Source organism: Myxine glutinosa, chromosome 10 (genome assembly GCF_964187855.1).
Source record: "Myxine glutinosa chromosome 10, kmMyxGlut1.1, whole genome shotgun sequence".
Classification (NCBI taxonomy): domain Eukaryota; kingdom Metazoa; phylum Chordata; class Myxini; order Myxiniformes; family Myxinidae; genus Myxine; species Myxine glutinosa.
The window spans coordinates 31,461,169-31,484,737 of record NC_136270.1 but is presented as its reverse complement, the minus strand read 5'-3'; the positions used below and the strand labels follow the sequence as shown (position 1 = coordinate 31,484,737).

Below are 23,569 nucleotides of genomic sequence, written 5' to 3'. Positions count from 1 at the left end.
GGCTAGCGGCTAGGGTGCCAGCTTAGGATCCAAGGATCCTGGGTTTGAATCCCGGTCGATCGCTGAATTAACGCCAGGGGGGTTGACTCAGCCTGTCATCCTTCCGAGGTCGGCAAATTGAGTACCAGTTCACTGGTAATTCCCTGCTTGCCGTAAAAGGCGACAAAAAGGGTTGGCCGCAGGAGGGGCATCCGGCCGTAAAACATTGCTTCAAAAAGGGGACCAACAAAAACAACAACAACCACGGTGCCCGAAAAAGGCCAACCCCTGCTTTGCGGGGAAAAATGGCCTCTAAAGGTGTTTTTTTTTTTTTTTTACCAAAGTTCAAAGTGCCATGACTGTCAAAAATGATCGAATATGCAAATTTATGCACGGTTGATGCTGGTTTTCAAACTTGATCTGAGGTATGCTGAGACACGTGTGTCACGCCTCGCCTCGTTGATAAGCCCGCAAGGTCACTCCGTGGAGCGGCCTGCACGTATTGCACTGTGTGAATTATATAAATTATTAACAACTCACGGTCTGAGGTACTAGCGATTCAAGAGATATCCTTTTTTTAAAAATATTTCCGTTTAATTAACGGTATCTGCCAAACCACGTGCCCGATCGCAAATTCCAAAAGGACATTTTAGTAGACCGACATGCTGAACAGATCTGTGAAGTTTCCCCTCGATTGGATCAAAAATGAGGGAGGAGCTCGGTTTTAAAGGTTCATGCTTTAAAACGTCATAACTCTGAAACCATCAGTAATTTATTATATTTTCCAGTTCACGATCAATGATCGATGTGTATATATATGTTGCTCGGCTTGGCTCCGCCCCTCCCGAAAGCACGCGGTGTGTCGCGCTGTTGACGTTCACGAGACGAGGCTGAGGACGCGCAGTGCGGCTTGAGGAGAACTCGAGAATAAACAAGAGATATCCATTTAAAAAAATATTTTCGTTTAATTAACGATATCTGCCAAACCACGTGCCCTATCGCAAATTCCAAAAGGACATTTTAGTGCTGAACAGATCTGTGAAGTTTCCCCTCGATTGGATCAAAAATGAGGGAGGAGCTCGGTTTTAAAGGTTCATGCTTAAAAACGTCATAACTCTGAAACCATGTGCCGCATGACGTCATGCTCGCTGACTTTTTTGTTCGTCATGGGTATGCGATTCTGCCTACAAAGTTTGGCCTCGATCTGTTCAGCCGTTGCAGAGAAAAAGGGGTTTTCGTGTTTTCACGAAAAACAATATGGCGACCGAACCACGTGACCTGTGACGTCATAATTACCATTAAAATATTCTACAGACCGAGTCCATCATATGGTGAAAATTGTATCTCAATCGGTCCTATTATTGCAGAGAAATCGGTTTTTAAAGGAAATTAAAACTTAAAATGGCACTGAGTTAAGGATCATCAGAATTACCAAAGTTCAAAGTGCCATAACTTTGTTAAAAATGATCGAAACGTCGTGAAGTTCGAACTTGACCTGTAACTTATCATGAGGAAACCATGTGCCAAGTTTGAAATCATTAGCATTCAGAGTTTAGAAAAAAAAGTCCGGAAAACTGTTCTTTGCGTGACGGACTGACAGACTGACAGACAGACTGACAGACGGAGGGATGGCGTGCAAACCTATAGTCCCCTCCGGTGTACACCGGTAGGGGACTAATAACAAAGTGGCGCGCAATAGGAATGAAATGAAGACATAACCCGAATGTTGACAGACGAGTAATTCTGCCCAGCCTCGAACTCTGTTGCTAATCAGGTTTGCTTTCTACCATGCGCGGGTGGTTGTAAGCGAAAGTCATGTGATCATAAATCAACAGTGCCTCAGCTCACCACCAATGAGAATTTGAGAAACGCCGACGTTAAACACAAGTTTCGTATACTCTACAACACAAGATCGAATTGTTGTGTGTACTGGAAATCAAGGTTTTTTGTTTTTTTTTCTTCAATTCGAAGGCATCAATTTGTGAACTTCATTAACCGGCATTGAAGTAAGTGAATAATCGTACATTTCATGTAGTCTTTGTATAAAACCGATATTCAATTGACAGCATGCGTACGGCTTAGATCAGATTATCTTACAGCGGCATAGCAGAGGCCGAGCAGAATTAAACCAGAGCTCGCCGCACTGTGAGACCCGTGCTCACGGCTAACAGGTAACAGGTAACAGTTGCGGTGCCTGATTATGGTAGCATTTTGCTCTGAAACTCACAAAGAGAAACAGCATGACCATTTTATAGCTCACAAATAGGAATTTTATAGAATCTGAATTCATACACTGACGTACCTTTCCACCACACACATTTGCAAAATACTGCAAATTACTTCATTTCATGGGACTGGAAAGTATCCGAGTTATTTTCCAAGTGGACAGACAAACTCTGCTTTACTGGGACTCGGCTCGTAAGCGCGACTCACTGAGTTTGAGTTCTGGAAGTCAATTTGGGTACAGCACTATATGTACAACCTATGTTTTTGTTTTTTTTATTAACTGGTCTTGAAATCCAGCTTTTCACAAACTGCATCATCGAGGCCATGAGAAGCTCTAACCCTCAAATAATTAATGGACTTAAAATGGAAATATTAACCAAAATTAATTTCTATAAAGCTCGCTTTGTATCCAACAAGCTTGCATTTTTATTTCTTTTCAAGTTTTTCCTTCCTGAGAGTTTGCTGAACAAACTGAAGCCCACCTTGTCCACCCCATGTGTCCTCCCTACTCCCCATTCTTAGCCGCATCCCTTGTTTGTCCATCTCCATCTATTTTGTCCCTCAGCCATGCTGTTGGTGTGTTCCCCCCTCTCTTTCTGCTGTTCCTTTTGTTATATTGGGTCCTGATCCATTCTGTGTTCTAGCTCTTCCACGAGCCTGACTTCCTATACAAAAAAACCTCCATTTTTTTTTTTTTTTTCCAAACACTTCGAATGAGAGACTTCACTATAAATGTACATTAGCTCCACCATGGGCCAATTAGATCAGTTTAAAAAGGGATGATAGCAAAACCAGTGAGACAAGATAAGGGCTTTGGTGTGATGGTCAGACAAAAAGACTTTTATGGTTCATATCTTGACATAAGAGTTGAAGGAGTGCTTACCCGGAGCTTGGCTCTTGAACAAACAGGTAGTCCATCTCTGCATCCCTTGTGTACCTTAACACTGCAACCTAAAGAGAAGGAAGCACAAGGATCAAGGGATGAGCAATTCAGTCATGAGAGCAATGCATTTCCTACATAAATATACTTTTAATGAATTATAACACCAAATAATTAAACAATTGGCAACGAACCATTCGAGTTTATAATGAGCAGAAATCTGTGGCTCAAGTAACAGGAAGAGGGGAGAAAAGAGAAATTAAAGGATTTGAAGAGGATGGTGGCAGGAAAAAAAGCCAATTAATTGGGAAAGGAAAGGGTGTTGGGGGAGTGTGGAAGGTCTATGATCTATGACCCACAAAAAAAGACTCGTTGGTGAAACATTTTCGGACATTGAGCGCATGATGCAAAATAGAACAGCATTCGGTAGTGTGGATACCTCCACCAGGCTGAACAGTTTACGTTTTGTGTCCCACCGACAGGCCTGATCTGCATCTGGACCTGAACTAAAATCGAATCGGCTTGTTCTTGTCACCTACGCAACTCATCCACCAAGTCTCGTCATAATCTGTCCGCAACTTTTGAGATAACATGCTATATATAATCTTTGAACCCTATCTGTCAATGGTGAAGAATCACTTTAAAATTCTCGTATCCAGATCCGCATTTTCACCAAAATCGAACCAATTCGTCCTTATCACACACTCAACCTGTCCACCAAGGTTCTTCCAAATCTGTCCTTAAAGGGGAACCCAAACGCTCAGACCGCCTCGATGCTATCCCTTGATACCTCACAAAATAGATATGGTGTCTTTTTACGATTTGCGATTTATAAAGTGAGTAATTTTGCGACTAAAAGTCGACTTCTTCTTCTTCTTCACCTTAGCCATGACGTCACCTAGAGAAAGCGACTGCCACTTCCATATTGTCTACGGATAACATCGACAAACGATTGAACTCAAACGGGGAATAATTTTCGAATTTCTACAAATATGACTCGTCGATGCGTCCTTGGTGGTTGTAGTAATACATGCTACACCAATGGCCGAAAGATTCTATGGTTGCCAGAAATTGGACGAGGTTTGTTTGATATACCCGAGTGTGGATGAGGCCTACAAAATGGTCGCATTTGTGCTCGGAACATTTTACAGAGAATTGTTATGAAACAACAGAGATGGCTATATCTTGTGGTTATTCGCCACGATTGAGAGAGGATGCCATTCCCACAATTAAGTGGCAGAAACAGCCGTCACACAAATCTGGAACACCTTCTCTGCCGAGCTACCAGCATATGGACACGGGGGATTTGAGTGGTGAATCAAACACCTGTGTTGGACTGCCAGCAACCAAACTCACCTCGCTATACGTGCTGCCTAACATCACCAACACATTGCCCTACGCATCTGAAGAGCTCAAAAACCTAGAAGCAATTGTCTCTGACACCATCAGGTCAACTCCAATATCCCATAAATTACCACACAAGGAAGATTCAAATTCAGTACGATCGGCATTCAAGAAAAGAGAGAGAATGAGGGTTAGTATATCTGAAATGGCTGTGTCGTGTGTGTGTGTGTGTGTGTGTGTGTGTGTGTGTGTGTGTGTGTGTGTGTGTGTGTGTGTGTGTGTGTGTGTGTGTGTTCAACTTCCAACTGGAACAGAGAATGAATCATTATAAATGGCCAAGACCAAAGACACTACACCGATAGCTTGAAGAAGATGGTGGGACTGAGTCAATCAGACAAGTGTACATTTTGCAAGGTAGAAACAGAAAGTACGAGCCACTGCCTATCAGGATGTAAAATCTCATGTCAGAGCCACTGTACACCCAAAGGCACAACAAAGTATGTAGAGTAATCCACTGGCACATCTGCAAAAGTCTCAATATCTCAGTTCCAGAAAACTCATGGAAGCATGAACCAAAAGCAATCACTGAAAACAAGGAAGTAATTGCTCACATATGACCTAATGATCTCGTAAAGCGTGAATATAGAAAACAAAGCATTGCGACTGGATGTAGTAAGTACTGGAGTACAAAAAAGAGAAGGCATTGCTCATTGAGGTGTCAGTCCCCAGCAATTTTGGCCTAAACAACACAGAAAAGAAGAAAATGACCAAATACCAAGACCTCAAAAATGAAGTGAAAAGATCCTGGAAGCTGAAGAGTGTGGAAATTGTACCAGTGATTAATGAAGCAACGGGGATTGTAAAAAATAACCTTACAGAGATCGCAAAAAACATCCCTGGGAATATTACGCCAAACAAGCTGCAGATGGAAGCTGTCTGAGGCTCGGTGACAATCCTCAAAATAGCCCGCAGAACAAAACTGACAAGTAAGAAAACTTCACAAACTGGTCCATGAATCACAATCCCTTACTGAAACGGATGTGGATACTTCGAGACCTGGGAGGACTCCGTTCCACCTTCTGAAACCCGCATATGGGTATAACAATCAACGGCACACAAACGCACGTGCGCATGCACACTGCCGTCTCCACACTTCACCGCCGTGCTTTTCACCCTCTCTCTCATCAGGTGGCGCCCAGTATCACACTGATCAGCATGCATCTGGGAAGCAGCCTGCCCGTGCTGCCTTAAGGCCTTTATCAAATCCATCCCTCTGAAGATAAGTGGATCTGAGCTTCGGTGGGTTTGAAATTCGGTGAGTTTGAAGACCATGCTAAACATAACAGCTGCGACGAGGCCGTGCCGGTTGGAACGCGGCCTAACCATGCAATTCGGTGCACTTTGTCATCTCCCTAACGCCGAGGATGACTCCCTTTTGCCAACTCCCTCCCACCGTGGACGGATGGCTCCGAACTTCGGTGGGAACACACGTGAAGATGGTCACCAGTGGCACTGTGTCCGGGCGAACGGGGATGTCCCCGCAGATGGAGGGGGAAACGGAACATGAATGAGGAGATGGCTTGGTCCATGAGTCGTGGTTCCTTGCTGGGTTGGACACACACACACACACACACACACACACACACACACACACACACACACACACACACACACACACACACACACACACACACACACACACACACACACACACACACACAATGGTGGTGGGGGGGGGGGGCATAATTTGCCGCCTCAATCTCGCCTGGGATGGAAAGGACCGAGGGCAATGCCAAATACATCAGCTTTGAAAATGGTGAAGACCTAGCCGAAAACGGCAGCTTCAATGGGTCGAGATGTGCACAAAGGCCCGGTATCACACCGTTCAACACGCATTGGTGACGCGATCTGGCCCTGCAGCTTGACGGGACCTGTTGACCCAGTGCTGCAGCGAGAGAAGGCACGAGCTTTGGTGAACTCCCTCTTGCAGAGTTCCACCCGTTGAGGACAAGAGAATCCGAGTTTTGTGGGATCAAGGACCACGCTGAATACTACAACTTTGATGGGAGTGAGAACCTGATCTGACGACGGCAGCTTTGGTGAGGCAGAGGACCGAACCGCGTGTGGGGTGATCGAGATGGTACTGGGTGCCCAGTCATGTTGACCTACATGTGTTTGGGACATGGCCTGGCCTTGTGGCTTGTTGGGTCTTGCTGACCCCAGCATGTTCAGAATGAAAACCAAGCTTTGGCAACTCCCTTTTTGCCAAGGTTCCGCTTGCATGGCACCGAGTCCCATAGGATCCAGGACTGTACCGAATACAACGACTCCGATGGGAGAGAGAACCGAGCCGGGGACGAAAGCTTTGGTGGGGCAGAGGGCCGCGCAGAGGGTGGAGGGGCAGGGGAGGAAGGGGACGAGGGGTGGGGCATCGGTGTTGCGCCAATCAACATGCTTTTGGGATGTGGTCTGGTGCCCTGACCTTGCCTAGTTGGGTTTTGCCGACTCCATCCCATCAAGGAAGGATGAGACTGCGAAGGAAGAGACCATGACTGGCATACTCTGGAGGCCACATGGGAGAATGCGAGGATCTACATCATCGCTACTTCGGGGACGGAGTGGGAAATGGAGCAAGGATAAGAAGATTGCTTGGTCCATGAGTGATGGTTCCTTGCTGGGGTGAAGATGGATGTTTCAGAACCAGGTAAGGCTCCATTCAGTCTTAGAGACTCGTGAGTGGAGGGAGATGATGATTGGTGGGCGGAGGTGCATACACTGAATGCATGAATCCTGATTATACAGACACGCACGATTGTGATTGTGTACACACACACACACACACACACACACACACACACACACACACACACACACACACACACACACACACACACACACACACACACACACACCAGCATTTTAAACAGTGTTTCACACACCAGGTATAATTCTTTTTTTTTTTAACGGAACATCTATAATTTTCCAAAATAACAATTGCAGGTTGTCTTTTCCAGAATATACAATCACAAGCACAGTTTACTTGCGTCGTAAACAAATAATGTCTGGAGCCTGATACAAAGGGCACATGATGAGGAAGACAAAAACCGAAAAATAATTGTAAAATTTTAAACAACGGGTGGAAGCAAAATTCCACGTGTAAAGAAGCGTGCCACTGAGTGCACCTTTGTTTGTTTGTGAGCATGCCATCGGGATACAAACTGGCTGCAAAACTCATAATGAGCGTGGCCAACAGATGGAAGCGTTTTGGTCTTGGAAGAGCATGCTAACATCACAGTGCCATCTCATTAAAAGGAATGCCGCTCAGTGGTAGCAAGGTGCATTGTTAGATTTGTGTAACCTAGACCAACTCATCCAGATTTGGTCCCAGATGTCTCGTACACCACAACAGCCTTCCTGTCTCAAGAAGGCTTAGCTTGGATGGTTGCCCGGGTTGATTGCCCTTGGTTGCATCAGACTTGTACAACAAAGACCTTTCTTTAATGGAAAGCCTTCTTATTTATTAAAAGCATTCAAGAGCTTTAATAATCCTTCTTGGGATGCACAATTGGTGCAAATGGAATGACTTGGTGAGGCGAATAAATTAATGATTCAAACGTCCAGTAACAGTGTTGAGCTGCAGCCATAAAGACCCCACTACCCCCTTTAGCATCCATAAAAAAACTACATCCCAACTTTTGATCCCAAAATGCTGCTTTCAGCCAAGTTATATCGTGGGCTGCATCGAACAGATAACTTTACAACTACACCCCTCCACACCCACCCGCCCAGTCTGATCTGGGACCAAACAAAACAACAACTCTCCAACATGTAGGAACTGTGACAGTAAAGCACCAAGATATTTCACTTCCAAAGCACCAAGATATTTCACTTCCAAAGCACCAAGGCCATGTCATCTAATCAAACAGTTGCAGCCAACAGGAAGTGGTCGACCACAGGGAAATGACAGCAGCCAGAGCAACGGACATCTCTGTAAATGTTTTGGGGAACTTTTCCACTGTTGAACTGCATGACCAATTTTCAGAATACTGTATCCCCCATCTTGCTACCAAATGCTTCCCAGGTAAATCAGAAACATTTCTCAGCATATCCAGAAGTACTTGCAAACGTTTTGAGTACCAAGCAGGCAGGCTTCTTCTTTGGAAACAGTCACCGTGCAAAAATGGCAGCAAACTCTTATATAGCACATTCGATTCCAAGTCCACCCCCAACCTCCACCCCGACATCGTTTGATCTCTCCACTGCTACGCTGTGTCAGAATGCTGACATTAACGGCAAACACTTTGTGCCAAAATACCACAGAGGGCATGGAAGAAGAGGAAGAAGAGCATCTTGGCATTAAAAACCTCTCCAAATAAGAGCGAGCCTGCATTTCCAAGTTACTATAAAGGGCAACACCTGCACAACACCTGGTCAGATTCGTACATTCCACACTTGGTATCATCTCTCTTCAACATTTCTCAGTTTCTGAAACCATCTATTTACTAAGTCTGCAAAAAATAGCAGAATTATTTGATCTACCGCCCCCTTTCCAACACACAAACACCCTATATGGGTCTCTTCCCTTACTAAAATACCTACCCACCCTCTCTCTTATCGACCTCTTGCGCCCTTCTCTTACCGTGCAAGCGGAACTTCTCCTACCACCTCCCCAAAATGTCTGCTTAATAAATTGTGACTTTGCTTGCCAAGCTAATACCATCTGCTGAATACTGTTAGCAGAAGGTGGCGCACTCAAACACACACATTTATCATATTAATTAAACAGCCCCAAACAAGAGCGGAACTGTCACAGGCCTTGAACTGGGGCTATGTGTGAGCACAAGCTTTAGGAAAACGATAATTATATCCCCAATAAAGCAGGAGAGCCAGATGGAGCATGAGTTGCGTGAATGTCGATGCCAGCCGGGTACAATCTTTATCAACTCAACGAACCATTTCCTGCAAAGCAAACACGTTTTACCAGCTAAAACGCCATTAAATTTCCCATATCTATATTTAACAACGAACAAGTGGAAAATGAGCTCTAAATGGCCCTTTTGACACAACGGGGAAGTGTTTTGGAAAGGAGTAGGATGGGGATGGTCATAAAAGCACAGGGAACAGCGTTAAGTCTCAAAGTGCTGCTGCCGCCTCCAGAGGTTTAAAGCTCACATCATCCACCTCGCCGTGCAAACACCACATGTGACCTTTTCATAACCTTAAACTAATAATCACCATGACGAGTAGTCTTTGCGTCTGACGTGTGTGTCACCCAACCTCCGCCTGTTTATGCTGGCATGTCAGTTCACCTCAATCAAAGAGGATAGAAAATCCAAACCATTTTGCCTTCAGTGACCAGATGTGGGCTACAAGGCTACCATTCCAGTTCGGATTTTTTTTACTGGACCTGAAAACATTTAAGATCGTTATCAGGGCTATGTTGAGCGTTCAACAGAAGAGGCCCAAAATTATCCTCGAGACGAGCACGGCACGCAGTAGGTAGCAAGCCAAGGACGCCATTACGACCGCACAGCCATTCCAGCGTCTGGAAGGCAATGAGTGATGCTGAGTCGCCCTCCGAGCGCAGCAGATGACTGGTATATGCAATGCTGCAGCTAACATTTACCTCGGCTGACTGTGTGTACAGTTTGAGGTTTGTATGCTGTGCAAATCTGGGGGAAGGATGGGACTTCTGGAGCAATTTCAGGAACAGGCACATATTTTATGTGCAAAAAAAGGGAGACCTATTGACCCTCCACACATTACTTTTCCTTCGCATCCAGAAATATATTTTCCTCCTCCTTCCTCGACAAATTCTTTAACCCTCACATTTCTCCCTTATCCTCCCCCTTACACTACACTAGACACAACAAGCAAAGGTGAAGTTTTCAAATCTCAAATTCCCAGCGTAACCAGAAGAGAATCTCAATGGAAGGCCAACGCTTTCACGTCTCTACAACCTATGAGACATGTCATTAGGAGATATGCAAACTGCACTCACACTGGCACTCAAAACAGTCTTCCTCCTTCATAGCACGGTTACAGTAGGAGCAGTGATTGGGAAACCCAATGTTGGCTTCAACAAACAGATGCCCAGAGCTGGTTCCTCTGTCCTTTTCCTCCATCTCTTTCTCCTTGTTTTTCATCTGCAAGGGAAAACAAAATGAGATGCAGAACGAAGAAATGATGAGAGAGAGAGACAGAGACAGGGACAGAGACAGAGACAGAGACAGAGACAGAGAGAGAGAGAGAGAGAGAAAGCCCCAGAAAACCGTATAGCAGAATGGCAGATGGTCAAAATAAATAAATAAATAAATAAACTATATGGTATTCATAGAATACTTAACCCTACGCAGTCAACTTGGTGCGAGCCAACTCCTCTGGTTTTGAACGGTTTTTTGGGGGTTTTTTTTGATCCAATATGGCTGCCAGACCACATGGGCGATTACATCATAAATTTATATTCTCTAATATAATTCTTGCATAGATCACGCTCAATCAATTTCAAACTGATCAGACTAAGCTTGTTCCTGTCAAACTATGACGTCATAATTACGACTCAATGACGTCATCGTTAACAACACCTATTGACCATGCCGAGTTCTTACAATGACCCACGTTTCAATATTTTCCATGAAGTGGTTTTGGAGATTATAGTGTAACCTTTTTCAGTTTTTTCCAAGATGGCGCCTGCACCACGTGACCTATTACATCATAATTAGCATTAAAATATTTTTCAGGAGGAGGCCCTCCTAAGGTGAAAATTTCACCAACGGTTGCCGAGAAAATGAATTTTTAAAATGCAGACACGTACACGGCACACGCACGAACCCAAGTGAATGCTTAACCCCACTTTTCGCTTCGCGAGCGCAGGGTAATAAATAACATCAGAACAACCGTCAGTACATCAGTGCCGAGCTGTGAATTTCCCCTCGAAACGACCGAGCGGCGTTATCAAGTAATGCTTTGTGACATTCAAATGTTATAGGAAATGACATTTTATGTGCATACAATTCCTGTTTTTAACTCGGTGGACTAGTTTTCGGAGCTACAGCCAAGTTTGCTACTTCAAAACAATCGGGTGGGTTTTCATTATTAACTTCATGTACCCAACATACTGGTGTTGTCGCACTTCCCAACATCTGCTTTCACCCACCTTACTACATGATACTTGTACCACAGTGCAAACTAAACACAAAATGTGGTCGTAATTAGAATTCAGCGTCGATCAAGGATTACATCTTGCACCACACCTACGTAAACGAACCCCAAAGGTGTCCATCCAATAAAACCGACCATATGCCAAAGCAATTTGCCCGTGCAGATCCCAGGTGATTATTCAGTAGCGATTAACAGGTTCACATAACATTCCAAAGCAATACCTATCCCGAATGTTTACAATTTGAAACACATGGACAACACAACACTTTCCGTGTTTTTCATTCTCGATGTTTAAAATTAAATATTTAAATCGAGCAAATCCACCTTTTTGGAGGGGATGGATGGGTTGGAAGGTAGAGGAGTTGAAGCTGAAACCCGAATCCTACCCAGGCTCCTCCTGATGACTCCATCTTTGCTCTTTACTTATTCGGGTTTCTTCTGATGACTCCAATACAGTATTTGGTCTTTTTGATTAGAAGTAGACAGCTTTACCTAATAGAACCAAGGAGTATCAAATGTGTGGAAATATCTTGTGTATGGTCCTGAGAATGAATTGGGAATGTGACGTCAATTGCTTTCCAGTGATTCGCTCAGGGAGTTGGGGGAAAGAACACATCCGCTTATGCTCCATTACAGGCCCATACCTTAAAAAGTTGGCCTCCATAGCCAGCTGCTGACTGGGCTTCCTCCGTCGTGGGAAGTCCTTCCTTGGCACACCTGTACTATCCACCTACAAGACCTTCATCTTCAGCTTGATGGAGTACTGCTCTCCCCTCTGGGTTGGCACACCTGTACTATCCACCGACAAGACCTTCATCTTCAGCTTGATGGAGTACTGCTCTCCCCTCTGGGTTGGCACCCCTGTACTATCCACCGACAAGACCTTCATCTTCAGCTTGATGGAGTACTGCTCTCCCCTCTGGGTTGGCACCCCTGTACGATCCACCGACAAGACCTTCATCTTCAGCTTGATGGAGTACTGCTCTCCCCTCTGGGTTGGCACCCCTGTACTATCCACCGACAAGACCTTCATCTTCAGCTTGATGGAGTACTGCTCTCCCCTCTGGGTTGGCACCCCTGTATTATCCACCGACAAGACCTTCATCTTCATCTTCAGCTTGATGGAGTACTGCTCTCCCCTCTGGGTTGGCACCCCTGTACTATCCACCGACAAGACCTTCATCTTCAGCTTGATGGAGTACTGCTCTCCCCTCTGGATTGGCACACCTGTACTATCCACCTACAATACCTTAATCTTCAGCTTGATGGAGTACTGCTCTCCCCTCTGGGTTGGCACCCCTGCCCCACACATTGCTCAGCTTGACGCCGTGGAAACCAAGGCCTTCAAGATCATCAGTATCTCCTGCAATGAAGCCGAGTCCATGGACCTATCACTTTCCCATCACAGACAGGTCCGTGGTCTCTCTCTGTATTCTACCGCCTCCCTTCTGGTCTTGCACCCTCTCCTATTCCCGTGCTTTGACCTCCACATGTTTCTACAGGGCACACACGGTCAACGATCATCACCCTTCTGGTCTAGGATAACTGCTCATGTCCACTCATTCGTTTCTCTTCTCCCTGTCTGTGGAACTAACTTTCACATTCTCTCCAATCTCATTTTTACCTCCAGGCCTTCAAGACGGATGTTCACCATGTTCCCCATCCAAAACCATGCCGTTCTTTCCACCCCCGCGACCAACCCCTCCCCCTCCCCCCTCCCCCCAACACAAAAAAAATTACAGTTTTCCCTTCCTGACAGCTTGCTTCTGTATCCATCTTGTCTACACCATGCGTCCTCCCTTATTCCTCATTCTTACCTGCATCCCTTGTTTGGCCGTCTCCCTTTACTTTGTCCCTCAACCCTGATGTTGGTGTTTCCCTCTTCTCTTTCCACTGTTTATTTTGTTCTGTTGCATACTGTTCCCATCTGTGTTGTAACTCTTCCACCAGCCTGGACTTTGTATACAAAATTGGGAAACACACATTTAACGCACTTTAAAAAAATTCACTCCACACCTTTTATCCACTAGGGCATGCCCGTACTATATATATGCCCGTACTATATATCTATCTAAAATTATATCCCCCCCCTCTATTTACATGAAATGGTTTGGTCCATTCGCAACGCCAAAGCGAACGGCGAACGGCTTGCGAGTACAGTGACAATCCCCCCCCTCTATTTACATGAATGGTTTGGTCCATTCGCAACGACCACAGAACCCCCCCCTCTATTTACATGCAATGGTTTGGTCCAAAGCGAACGGCTTCCGGAGTTTGGTAAAGAAATCGCCATCGCGTGCACAAACGCGCAGGAAAGCGAATGAATCGCAAATTCGTTTTTATTAGTTGTAAAACATAGTTTAACGCCAACATAGTTTGCAAACGTGAAATAAATGAATACGCTCTCAAATGTGCCATCCGAGGCAGAGTGTGCCCGCCACGTTCGGCACACGCGATCGTTCGCTGCTCTCTGATTGGTTGAATCGTTTTTTGGACATAGCTCGGTAAGTAATTGTCCGATTAATATGAAACCTTGAAAAGGCACATCCTCGGGTCCCCAGCAATATACCTGGCAAGTTAAAAGTATATCGGACCCGTGGTTGTCGAGAAACAGCGGTCACAGACAAACGTACAGACAGAGATTACTGGAATTATAGATAGATGTCACCCTCCCCATAGTTATATCAAAATGAGCAGATTCGTCACACAGTCACGAATTGCTTAAAACCAATCTGCGGCCGTTCAAAACCAGGACGCACCAAACCCAGGCAGTGTATAATCAGAGGACTACAGGCCCAATGTGTTAGGCCCACCTTAAAACCAATATGGTGGCCATTTTTATTTAGTCTCGGTGCTATGGTGGGTGGAGTCAAGTGACACATGTCGGTGTGGTCTGACAGCTGTCCGACCAATGGGTGCACATTTCAAAAATCGACCCCCAACAACACGAATCTCTTGTCGACCCGTGACACGAATAATTACTCAGGCAAAATGGGTTATTCGGGGTGAGCACCATGTGATTCATACATTCAAATGTGAGGCAAACATGAAGCGGTTCAAAAGGTCCCAGCAACATTGAAGCAAATCACCTGGGATTTGCAAAGACATTACCTCAATGTGCGGCCGGCTTAAAACAAAGAAGCCTCATGAACCCACGCATGCAAAGCGAAAAATGGGGTTAAGCAATAGGTTCTCTTCTGTCTGGCTGTCCTTCCATCTACAAATGTCAGTTTATGATCGAGGAACAACTTGTTTTCAATTGAATGTTATATTTACCTTCGCCACCAAAGATGGATGGAGGTTATGTTTTCACCCCTGCCTGTCTGTTTGTGAACAAGATATCTCAAAAAGTTGTGGATGGATTCGGACGAAATTTGGTGGAGATGTACCGTATGTGAGCAGGACGAAATGATTAGATTTTGATGAAGATCCGGATTTGGCTCCGGTTACTAGAATGTTTTAAGTGATTCTTCACCATTGGGAGATAGGGCCAAAACGATACATAGCAGGATATCTCAAAAAGATGTGGACTGATTTGGACGAAACTTGGCGGACAGGTTGGGTGTGTGACACAGACAAACAGATTCGATTTTGGTGAAGATCTCAATATGGATTCGGATATGAGAATTATTTAATTTCTTAAGTGATTCTTCACCATTGGGAGATTGTGCCAAAAACAATACATAGCAGGACATGTCAAAAAGATGTGGCCTGATTTGGACGAAACTTGGTGGACAGGTTGGGTGTGTGATGAGGAAGAATCGATTATATTTTGGTGAAGATTCGGATTCGGATCCGACTACTAGAATTTTTTTAAGTGATTCTTCACCATTGGGAGATAGGGCCAAAAAGGATATGTAGCAGGATATCTCAAAAAGTTGTGGACGGATGATTTTCATTAAATGTGATTCTGTATTATGATTTTCTGGTCTACGAAACGTAAACTGCACACCTGGCAGAGGTATGCTGTCTACTGAGTGCCGTTCTAGTTTGAAGACAAATTGGAAAACAAAGCTGTAGTTGGTGAATGAACTCTCTCCCTCCCTCCCCCAAGTATTATTGAGGCCCGATCGTAGATCTACTGTAATCTATATATCCCAAAGAGGAATGACCCTTCCTGCCGCTCCCGTAGGGAACAGATGTACTCGTGTATGATAATTGAAACCAAGCTGTTGAATACACAATGTCACACGCTTTGTCCTCAATTATAAAACTACAAACTAGTTCCAATATATTCCAATGGAATGGAAGAGTTTTAATGTGTACAAATAACCACAAAGATCCTCTTTCCATCGTAGCCATTTAAAAACGATATTTTTATTAAATTTGCTTGCGGCGATGACCGCCATTTTGAGGATGATCTTGATTTCAGATCGTCCAAACACCCATTATAATCGATTTAGAATGCCATCAGTATAAAATGGACCCCAAGATTGGCTTTCTAGCCCGACTAGTTAAAAAGGTATGCGGTTAAAATGTTACTTTTAGTATGGCGGCCATCTCAAAATCGACCACTTTGGATATAAAAATGAGGACGGAGAGTTTGGCAATCAGGCTCATTGGATTCAGCAGGTCAAACTCCTTTAAAAAAAAAAAGTTTTAAAAATAAATTCAAATCGAATGGAAACATTGGTTTTCAGATTCAAAACCTCTCAAACTTTTCAAAAATGTAAATGGTTACAAATCTCCACAAAATCAGAACGAAGCTTAAAATCTGAACATATGGAACCTGACTACAATTGTAATCCAAGTACTGAAACGAATTGAATGCAAATTTTTCACATCATCCCCCATCCTTAACAACACACTTTTTCTTTTTACACCCATAATCCCAACATCAAACCTACAGGTATCGAAGACGTCTCTGCGTGGTGGTTGTACCCCTCCCAAAACCCCCCCAACCCCCCCCCCCCAAAGCAAGTCAGGGGCCAAATCTTCCTCATTCTTCCCTGCTGCCCGGATACGTCAGGGCAGCATGGTCTCGGTCAGAGTGTCGATCGGTCCCCATGGACCGGCCCTTTCCCTATTGTCTCTCTGCCTCTCCTCTTCTCTCTAACTCTGTCGTGGTCCTGACTTTGTGAAGGCGGGGGTACACAATCATAGATATGGGGGATCTCTGTGTCGCTCCTGGGAGATCAATCGGCTGTCTCCCTGCCACGGGCTTGTTCAAGAGAACCGAGGACGGAGAGTTTGGGCTATACAACAACAACATCCAACCCTTTCACTTGCAGTTTCTTGTGCTTCATCCTCTGCAACAGCCAACCTCTACCTTCCCCACTTCCACAGCCGCTTCGCATGTGCATGCAATCCCGGAGCACTGCCTCAGAATCTCTTGTGGTACATGATGTGTCTCGAACTTTCCGTCGCTTGCTGTCTTCACTTTATTTTCCTTCTCCCTTGTGTTTGATGAATGAATGTGCTTCTCCCTTGTGCTACTTATTCTCTCGTCCTCCCTACTAACTAATAAGTGAGAGGGAGATGGAGATGGAGAGAGAGGGGGAGAGAGATAAAGACCACAGTCTAGTGTTGTGAGGTTCTCAGCTTATGGCCCGGTGAGACTGCCGGAGGACAGATTCTCCGTCACCGTGGGTATGTTCATTTAACACTTCTGGTGTTTATGAGACACTTCTAACAGCAAAATCTGTTACAAAACATGTTTTTCTGCTAGAGCTCAAAACGTTTTTTGAACGCTTCCGCATTGCCAATTACTAGTCGCTTCGTCACAAACATGGGCTTGTTTGCGTTCCTTAGTGAGGTAACATTGAAGATTTCTTCTGCTGATAAGAAAATAGGAAATATAATTGGCTCACATAATATCCATGTACCCTCATATGAATAAGAAGGTTGTTGCGTTTGTCTTGGAGTTGCACATGACTGGTTTCGCTGTGCAACAAGATCTTCTTCTTGAACCCGACCTTTTTCATGTCGTTTCCCCATTAGATCCCAACGGTTAAGGTCAATGTATCGAATGTACCACCACTTATTAAAAATGATGAATTGTATGCTTAATTAGGCAAGTTTGGTACGATTGTATCAAAGAATGGTGCTGATGCACTCCATAAGTGGAAAATTGTAACATGTAATTACTTTTAAAAGAGTTGTATATGATACTGTCTCAAAATGAGAAATTAAGTAAAATGTGGTATCGAGTGGAAATAAATAACGTTTATGTTTATAAAACATGCTTCCACAGATGCCATGATGTGCTATGGTTGTGGGGCATATGGCCACGTGAAGAGTTCCTGTCCTAACATGGGACGTGGTTACACCATCAGAAAGTGGAAGACAGAAGATGGTAGAACCCCAATCCCACTTCCCCTCCCACCCCCCAAAGCTCAACCACACGCCCACCGCTAGTTGGGCACTGGGCAGGAAGTGATAAAAAGCTGTCTGCTGTCAAGGATGTTGTACACTGTTTCCATTGAGCCCTTATTGGCTCTTCCCCATACCTCCTTATTAGCATTGTCTATAACAACCAACTCTAAATTTATTTCAGCATAAATGCTGATGACCTGTGTGTTGCTGTTCAAAACCAGAAATAAGTTGTTGAGGCATCTCGTTGTCCTGTCAATTTCGAGCTTGCCTCAATCATCTGCAAGGACAAACAGACCGATTTTCTCAGGAAAGTAATGTAAAGTTTTCCAACAAATATGTAACTCTTTGGGTGTGCCATGACCCCATTTCCTCATCATTGTGTTCACCGTCTCTTCACCTAAGTCTTCCAGGAGGAATACTGTGGAAAAGAGATGGTTTTAAATACTTCAGTATCTATTTGGGTACTACAAATTATGTTCAAAAACTGGGATGGTTTCTCCAATAGTATTGAACAGAAACTGGTAAGGTAGAAAAGAACATTCCATTTGCATGTAGCAATAATAAGAAAAATAAACCCTGGTGGTTCCAACTGTATGGCACAAAGTTATTACACTCCAGCCTCATAGAGTTCTGGTCACCAGCATTTGGAAGGATCCGATTCATTTTTTGGGGAGAGGCCACCATTGGCTTAAGCCTTTCACGAGCCTCGATTTTGTATACAAAAAAAAAGAAGAAAAAAAAGCCAAGTGTGTTGTGCAGGGTCTGACATTCAGGTGGCCAAGTTTACACCACATCCCTAGTGGAATAATGGCCTTTCGACTGATCACAATAAAGCATCTATTGTATCATGAATTTGTGTCCTGGTGCCCTCTCACCAATACCTTGCCTTGGGCAAGCAAGAGGAATGGACGATGACCAGGAACTCTTCCTTACAGACTTGAAGCAGGTCGACAGAACTCAGCTCCCTGAGTTGCATCAGTCTTCTAAATGCTTGGCAAAGACCTTTGAGTACAACGTTGAGGTTTCTTACGATGCTAAGAAGTTTGTGCATGGGCCATTCTTACATCATACAAAATCCACTATTTTCTGGAATCTCTACCAGCAGGTCATTTATGAAATATTTTATGAATATTGGAATAAATGGAGTATGTATGAGATCTGATGGCATCTTCCTTGAAACGACAGTTGCCTGCCAGCCCCATTTCCTCTGAATCACTTCTCAAAAACAACATGTCAGGTTCTCTTCAAACTGACGAGTCCTGTGTGTTCCACATCATGGGTGCAAAAGGCAATTTATAGCATTTGTCGAAGTGTTTTTACCTGGTTATACAGAACCTTTAAGAAACCAATGGAAAGAGACTTCACTTCACCTCACCCCAATTTGGAACGTATTGTATGCAAATTAAAAGAACTATAAATAACCAATCAATATGTGGGAAAATTACCCGCCCATACTGGGAATCGAACCCAGGACCTCTGGTGAAGAGCACTGGTACATTTCACCAGAGGACCAGGGTTAGATTCCCAGTCTGGATGCGTAATTCCCCACATATATCGAATATAATGTATCGTTCTCCAACTGTTGGTCGTACATGGGAAATCTAAATGGGAGACTGGCCCATTTGGCCCTGGCACAGTCATTAATCCAGAAGTTTAACTCATCTGTGAATAATGTATGCCCTTTTTGGAACAAAATGGAAAACCTGCATCATGCATCATATTGTCATCTCTTTCTCTGTTTCTTAGACATATTTTTGTAAGTTTTCTTTCATTTTTTTTACCCCGCGCACACGAAACGAAAAGCAAGGTTAAGCAATTGCTTCCTGTCAGTCTGTCTGCCCATCTAATCAGTTTATGATCAAGGAACAACATATTTAAATTGAATGTTCTATTTTGAACACGAATCAGAGCATGAATGGGAGAAGAAGAAAAAAATAATTCTTGAAAAAAGCCAGATTCGTGAGTGGAAGAAACGAAAATGCACCGTTTTGGTTTCGAAGGGATGGTGTCTGCACGTATACAATGAGAACATGCACATCATGTGAACATGGGTACCGTACTCTTTGTGTATTTGAAGGTTTATGGAGCACCGACAGTGTTTTGTGTAAATGCGTTAGTAATAGAAAATACATTTGCATGTAGAAGTTATTTAGTTTTGACAAGTATAGGTTGCACATGCAGGTGGGGGTGGAGGAGGTGGGGGTGGGGTTGGAAGTGGGGTGAGAGAGGGAGAGGAGTCATATTGTAGATATGTATATAAGTGTCTTTTGTATTTTGTCTATATTGTTTTGTTACCTCTATAATAAAATGAACAACTTATTTAAAGCGACTGTCGTATGACTTTTCCAGGAATGCGCAGAACCTTTCTGATCAGGGCATCGCGTGGCGGTCTCGTGGTCAGTTCTCATTGGTTCCATGTCACAACCAATAAAGAGCAGGGTTCGAAATAAGCAGTGGCCCCCATGTCAAATGCTATGAAAAACTCCGTCGGGCCACCAAAATGTGGTCCTCGGTGACCCGCTTTTGGCACCTGTCAATGTATTCGGTCGTTATTTATCATTATGCAATCTCAACCAACTAAGCTTGCCAAGGGTTTTATATGGCAAAGGTTGTCGTGACTTAATTTGCTCCCCTCTCCAAGAGTTCTGAAGGTCAAACGCTGTAAATTATCTTCGTAAACATGTGCCGTGTATCGCCGCTTCCAGTGGTCGTGGACGAGGATATTACAAATGACCCTTCAGAACCCTCAATCGTATCATGAGCAAAAGGATCCCGTGTTATTTTCACATTCGTTTAGCCTACTTTGATTTAGACTTCACTTGACTGCAAAAAATCCGAGGCCCGCAAGGCTAACCCCCACTCTAGCAGGGAAAATGGCCTTAAAATGTCTGTTGTGTGGTTGTTGTGGTTTCAGAGATATAGAGGTGCGAAGTTTTTCCAATTTTCCAAGATGGCGCATGTACCACGTGACCTATGAGGTCATAATAATCATTAAAATATTATACAGGAGGAGTTGCACCTATGGTGAAAATTTCCTGTCAATTGGACCAACGGTCGCAGAGAAATTGAATTTTTAAAATGCAGACACGTACGGCACATGGCACACGTACGTACGTCGATGAATGCTTAACCCCGCTTTTTGCTTCGCAAGTGCAGGGTAATGAAGCGTGACCCCTGAAGAGGCTTCTTTTTCAGCGCTTGAGCAGAGCGGAATGAGGTGGTGCGACTTCTGCAGCATTTTGATAAAGGCCCGATGGGAATCTTCAATTCCATGTATTGTTGAGCTGTTCTTATTAACCCAACAATGAGGTGGCTTCATGTATTTGGCTTTAACATTCCATTCTATATATATAAACCAAACTAACATTCTGCCTGCTTTGTGAGACACTCGACCTCCCTGGCTTGACTTTTTCCGCCTTTTGGCGTTTATCCTTCTGCAACCTGGACATCATATTTGTATATCGAGTTTCTCTTGAGCATCGCCACGCAGACGGGATTAAACACATTGAAGGACCACGGTCAGACAACCGAGCAGCGGCTCTATGCTTCCCTCCATCCTTGGGGGTGACCTTTGACCACGGCCAGCTGCACATCATGCTTATGTGCCAGCAGCTGTGCTGCATCCCTGAACACGTGGTCATTCACAGGGATGTTCAAGGCATTTATTTAACGTGATTCTACAATTTCATTGGATGACATTAAATGGATTTAAAAACACAATTTTTCAGGAACTTTCGGTACATTTTCCTTTGAGTTTTTTTTTTTTTTACATGCAGTTTACATGCTGCATGTGGCTTATCTTTGTAGTTCAACTCAGATATGACCAACTTAGAGACGGTATTAGGCTACAACATCATTTGGTGACCTTGGATGACCTTAACCGCATTAAATTGAAAGTTTATAACTTTATATATACACAAAGAATTAAGTTAAGCACCCCCCCCGTTTTTTTACAACCTCGCACATTACAAGTTTGTTGTCGTCAAAACAGTGTAATATACCCATGATATTGCTATATTTTCTGGAGAAGTGATATTATGGTCACATAAAAACATAACAATCATGCCGTTTTCAATATTTTATTCTGAATAATTTAAGGTGAAATTTTTTGGGAATTTTAGGCATATTTTCACCTCAATTTAAGTATGGAGCTATAGGTCCATCACGGACAGTGTGGATGACGTTTATGTTTTCTAACGTACAGTCATTGTTCTGAGAAGACCTCTAGCGATCTTTGCGTCAATAACGTGTGTAGGACCCACGTGATCGGATCACTGACTCAACCAATCACTTTTTTCACTTTGATCACTCAATTTCATCAATGGATAATTGCTAATGTCATACCAATCATTATTTGATCTCACATACCTTAGAATATATGCCAATGTATACATATACACAAAGAATATATATTAGGGGGTGCTTACCTTAATTCGTTGTGTAGGGGTGCTTAACTTAATTCTTTGTGTATACATATTCCTATGAGTTGATAATACATTCATATGCTCTATCTGGTGTATTTTCAGTTATGTGCATATTCTATATATGATGTGAAAATTATAGCAAATCATAAAACTGTTAAATCTGTATGAAAGGCACATGTAATATTTACTACATGAGCCCTTATTTATAATCAGATGTTGATTTTTGGTTGAGGTGAAATGCTAATTTCATGATTGGTTGCCATGGTTATCAGCAAATAGCTCCTGAATGAGAAAACGAATTTGAGGGAACTTTTCATTTTTTAACTCAGCATACTTGATTTTTGTGGAAAAAGTGTTTTTTAAGTTGCCAATGAACACTTGCCACGGAATCTATTTTCAAGCAATGCCACGGATCATGGCCCACAGCCTATGCCTTTGTGCAGCTCACGTGAGGAAACAAACCGTGCCGCAAGCTTTTAGTGATTGGGATTGGGGATAGGCCCAAAAGGAAAGCTCACTCAGCAGTGTTTTATACATCACAAGTCATGTCTGGTTAACGTGTTGAGCCAGTCGGAGCCAACATTCATCCTGAAGGTCATTAATGACCCAGCTGGGTTCTTTAGGCAGTTCAAAAGTGGTGCGGTAATTCTCCTCCAACTTGATTGGGTTCCAGAACTTTTGATTCTTATTCTTCTTTACCGGTCACAATTATTCCCAAGTTATTGTGGTGTTGGCCGGGGTAGCTTGGCCCAAGTCTTTCACGAACCGGCTGGCCAGTCCTGATGTGTAGTTAGGGCGGTGTGTGTGTGTAGTTTCAGGGTGCCGGCGATAGCTCACTTACTCTGCGTGAAGGACACCATGTGATCTTTAACGTCCAACAACTAATCTAGAACCATAGATTCAAAATCCTTATCGCCGCCTTCAGCCAGATCTGAACCCACAATCTCTGGGATGTCGATCCAGTGTCCTCACCACAAGGCAACTACCAAAGTATTGTTGCAATTACAGTTGAACAAATCCCTATATGCAAACTGAAAACATGTTGGAAACAATATTCTAGAACACAACACGTAGTTAAATGGTCAAATGTTTTTGAAATTATACGCAATGTTCAGATACGCTCAACTACAACATCCATGATTCATCTAGCCCAGTTTGTGACTGGTATTAGAATGCAGAATTGTTTGCAAATCACAGACTTTGGTATCACAGGCGTCTTTTTTTATTTATTTATCTTTCT

General features: G+C 43.7%; 1 protein-coding gene across 3 annotated transcripts in view; it reads right to left on the bottom strand.

Annotated features, from left to right (window-relative positions):
* The window catches only part of LOC137434422 (rho guanine nucleotide exchange factor 2), a 200,254-nt gene that overhangs the window by 49,321 nt on the left and 127,364 nt on the right, over nt 1–23,569 (bottom strand). For all 3 annotated transcript variants that reach the window (XM_068127398.2, XM_068127399.2, XM_068127400.2), the window contains 2 exons: nt 10,431–10,575; nt 3,089–3,156 (listed from right to left, as the gene is read on the bottom strand). In XM_068127398.2, the coding sequence (XP_067983499.2) occupies nt 3,089–3,156; nt 10,431–10,575 (213 nt within the window). The remainder of the gene's footprint in view (nt 1–3,088; nt 3,157–10,430; nt 10,576–23,569) is intronic.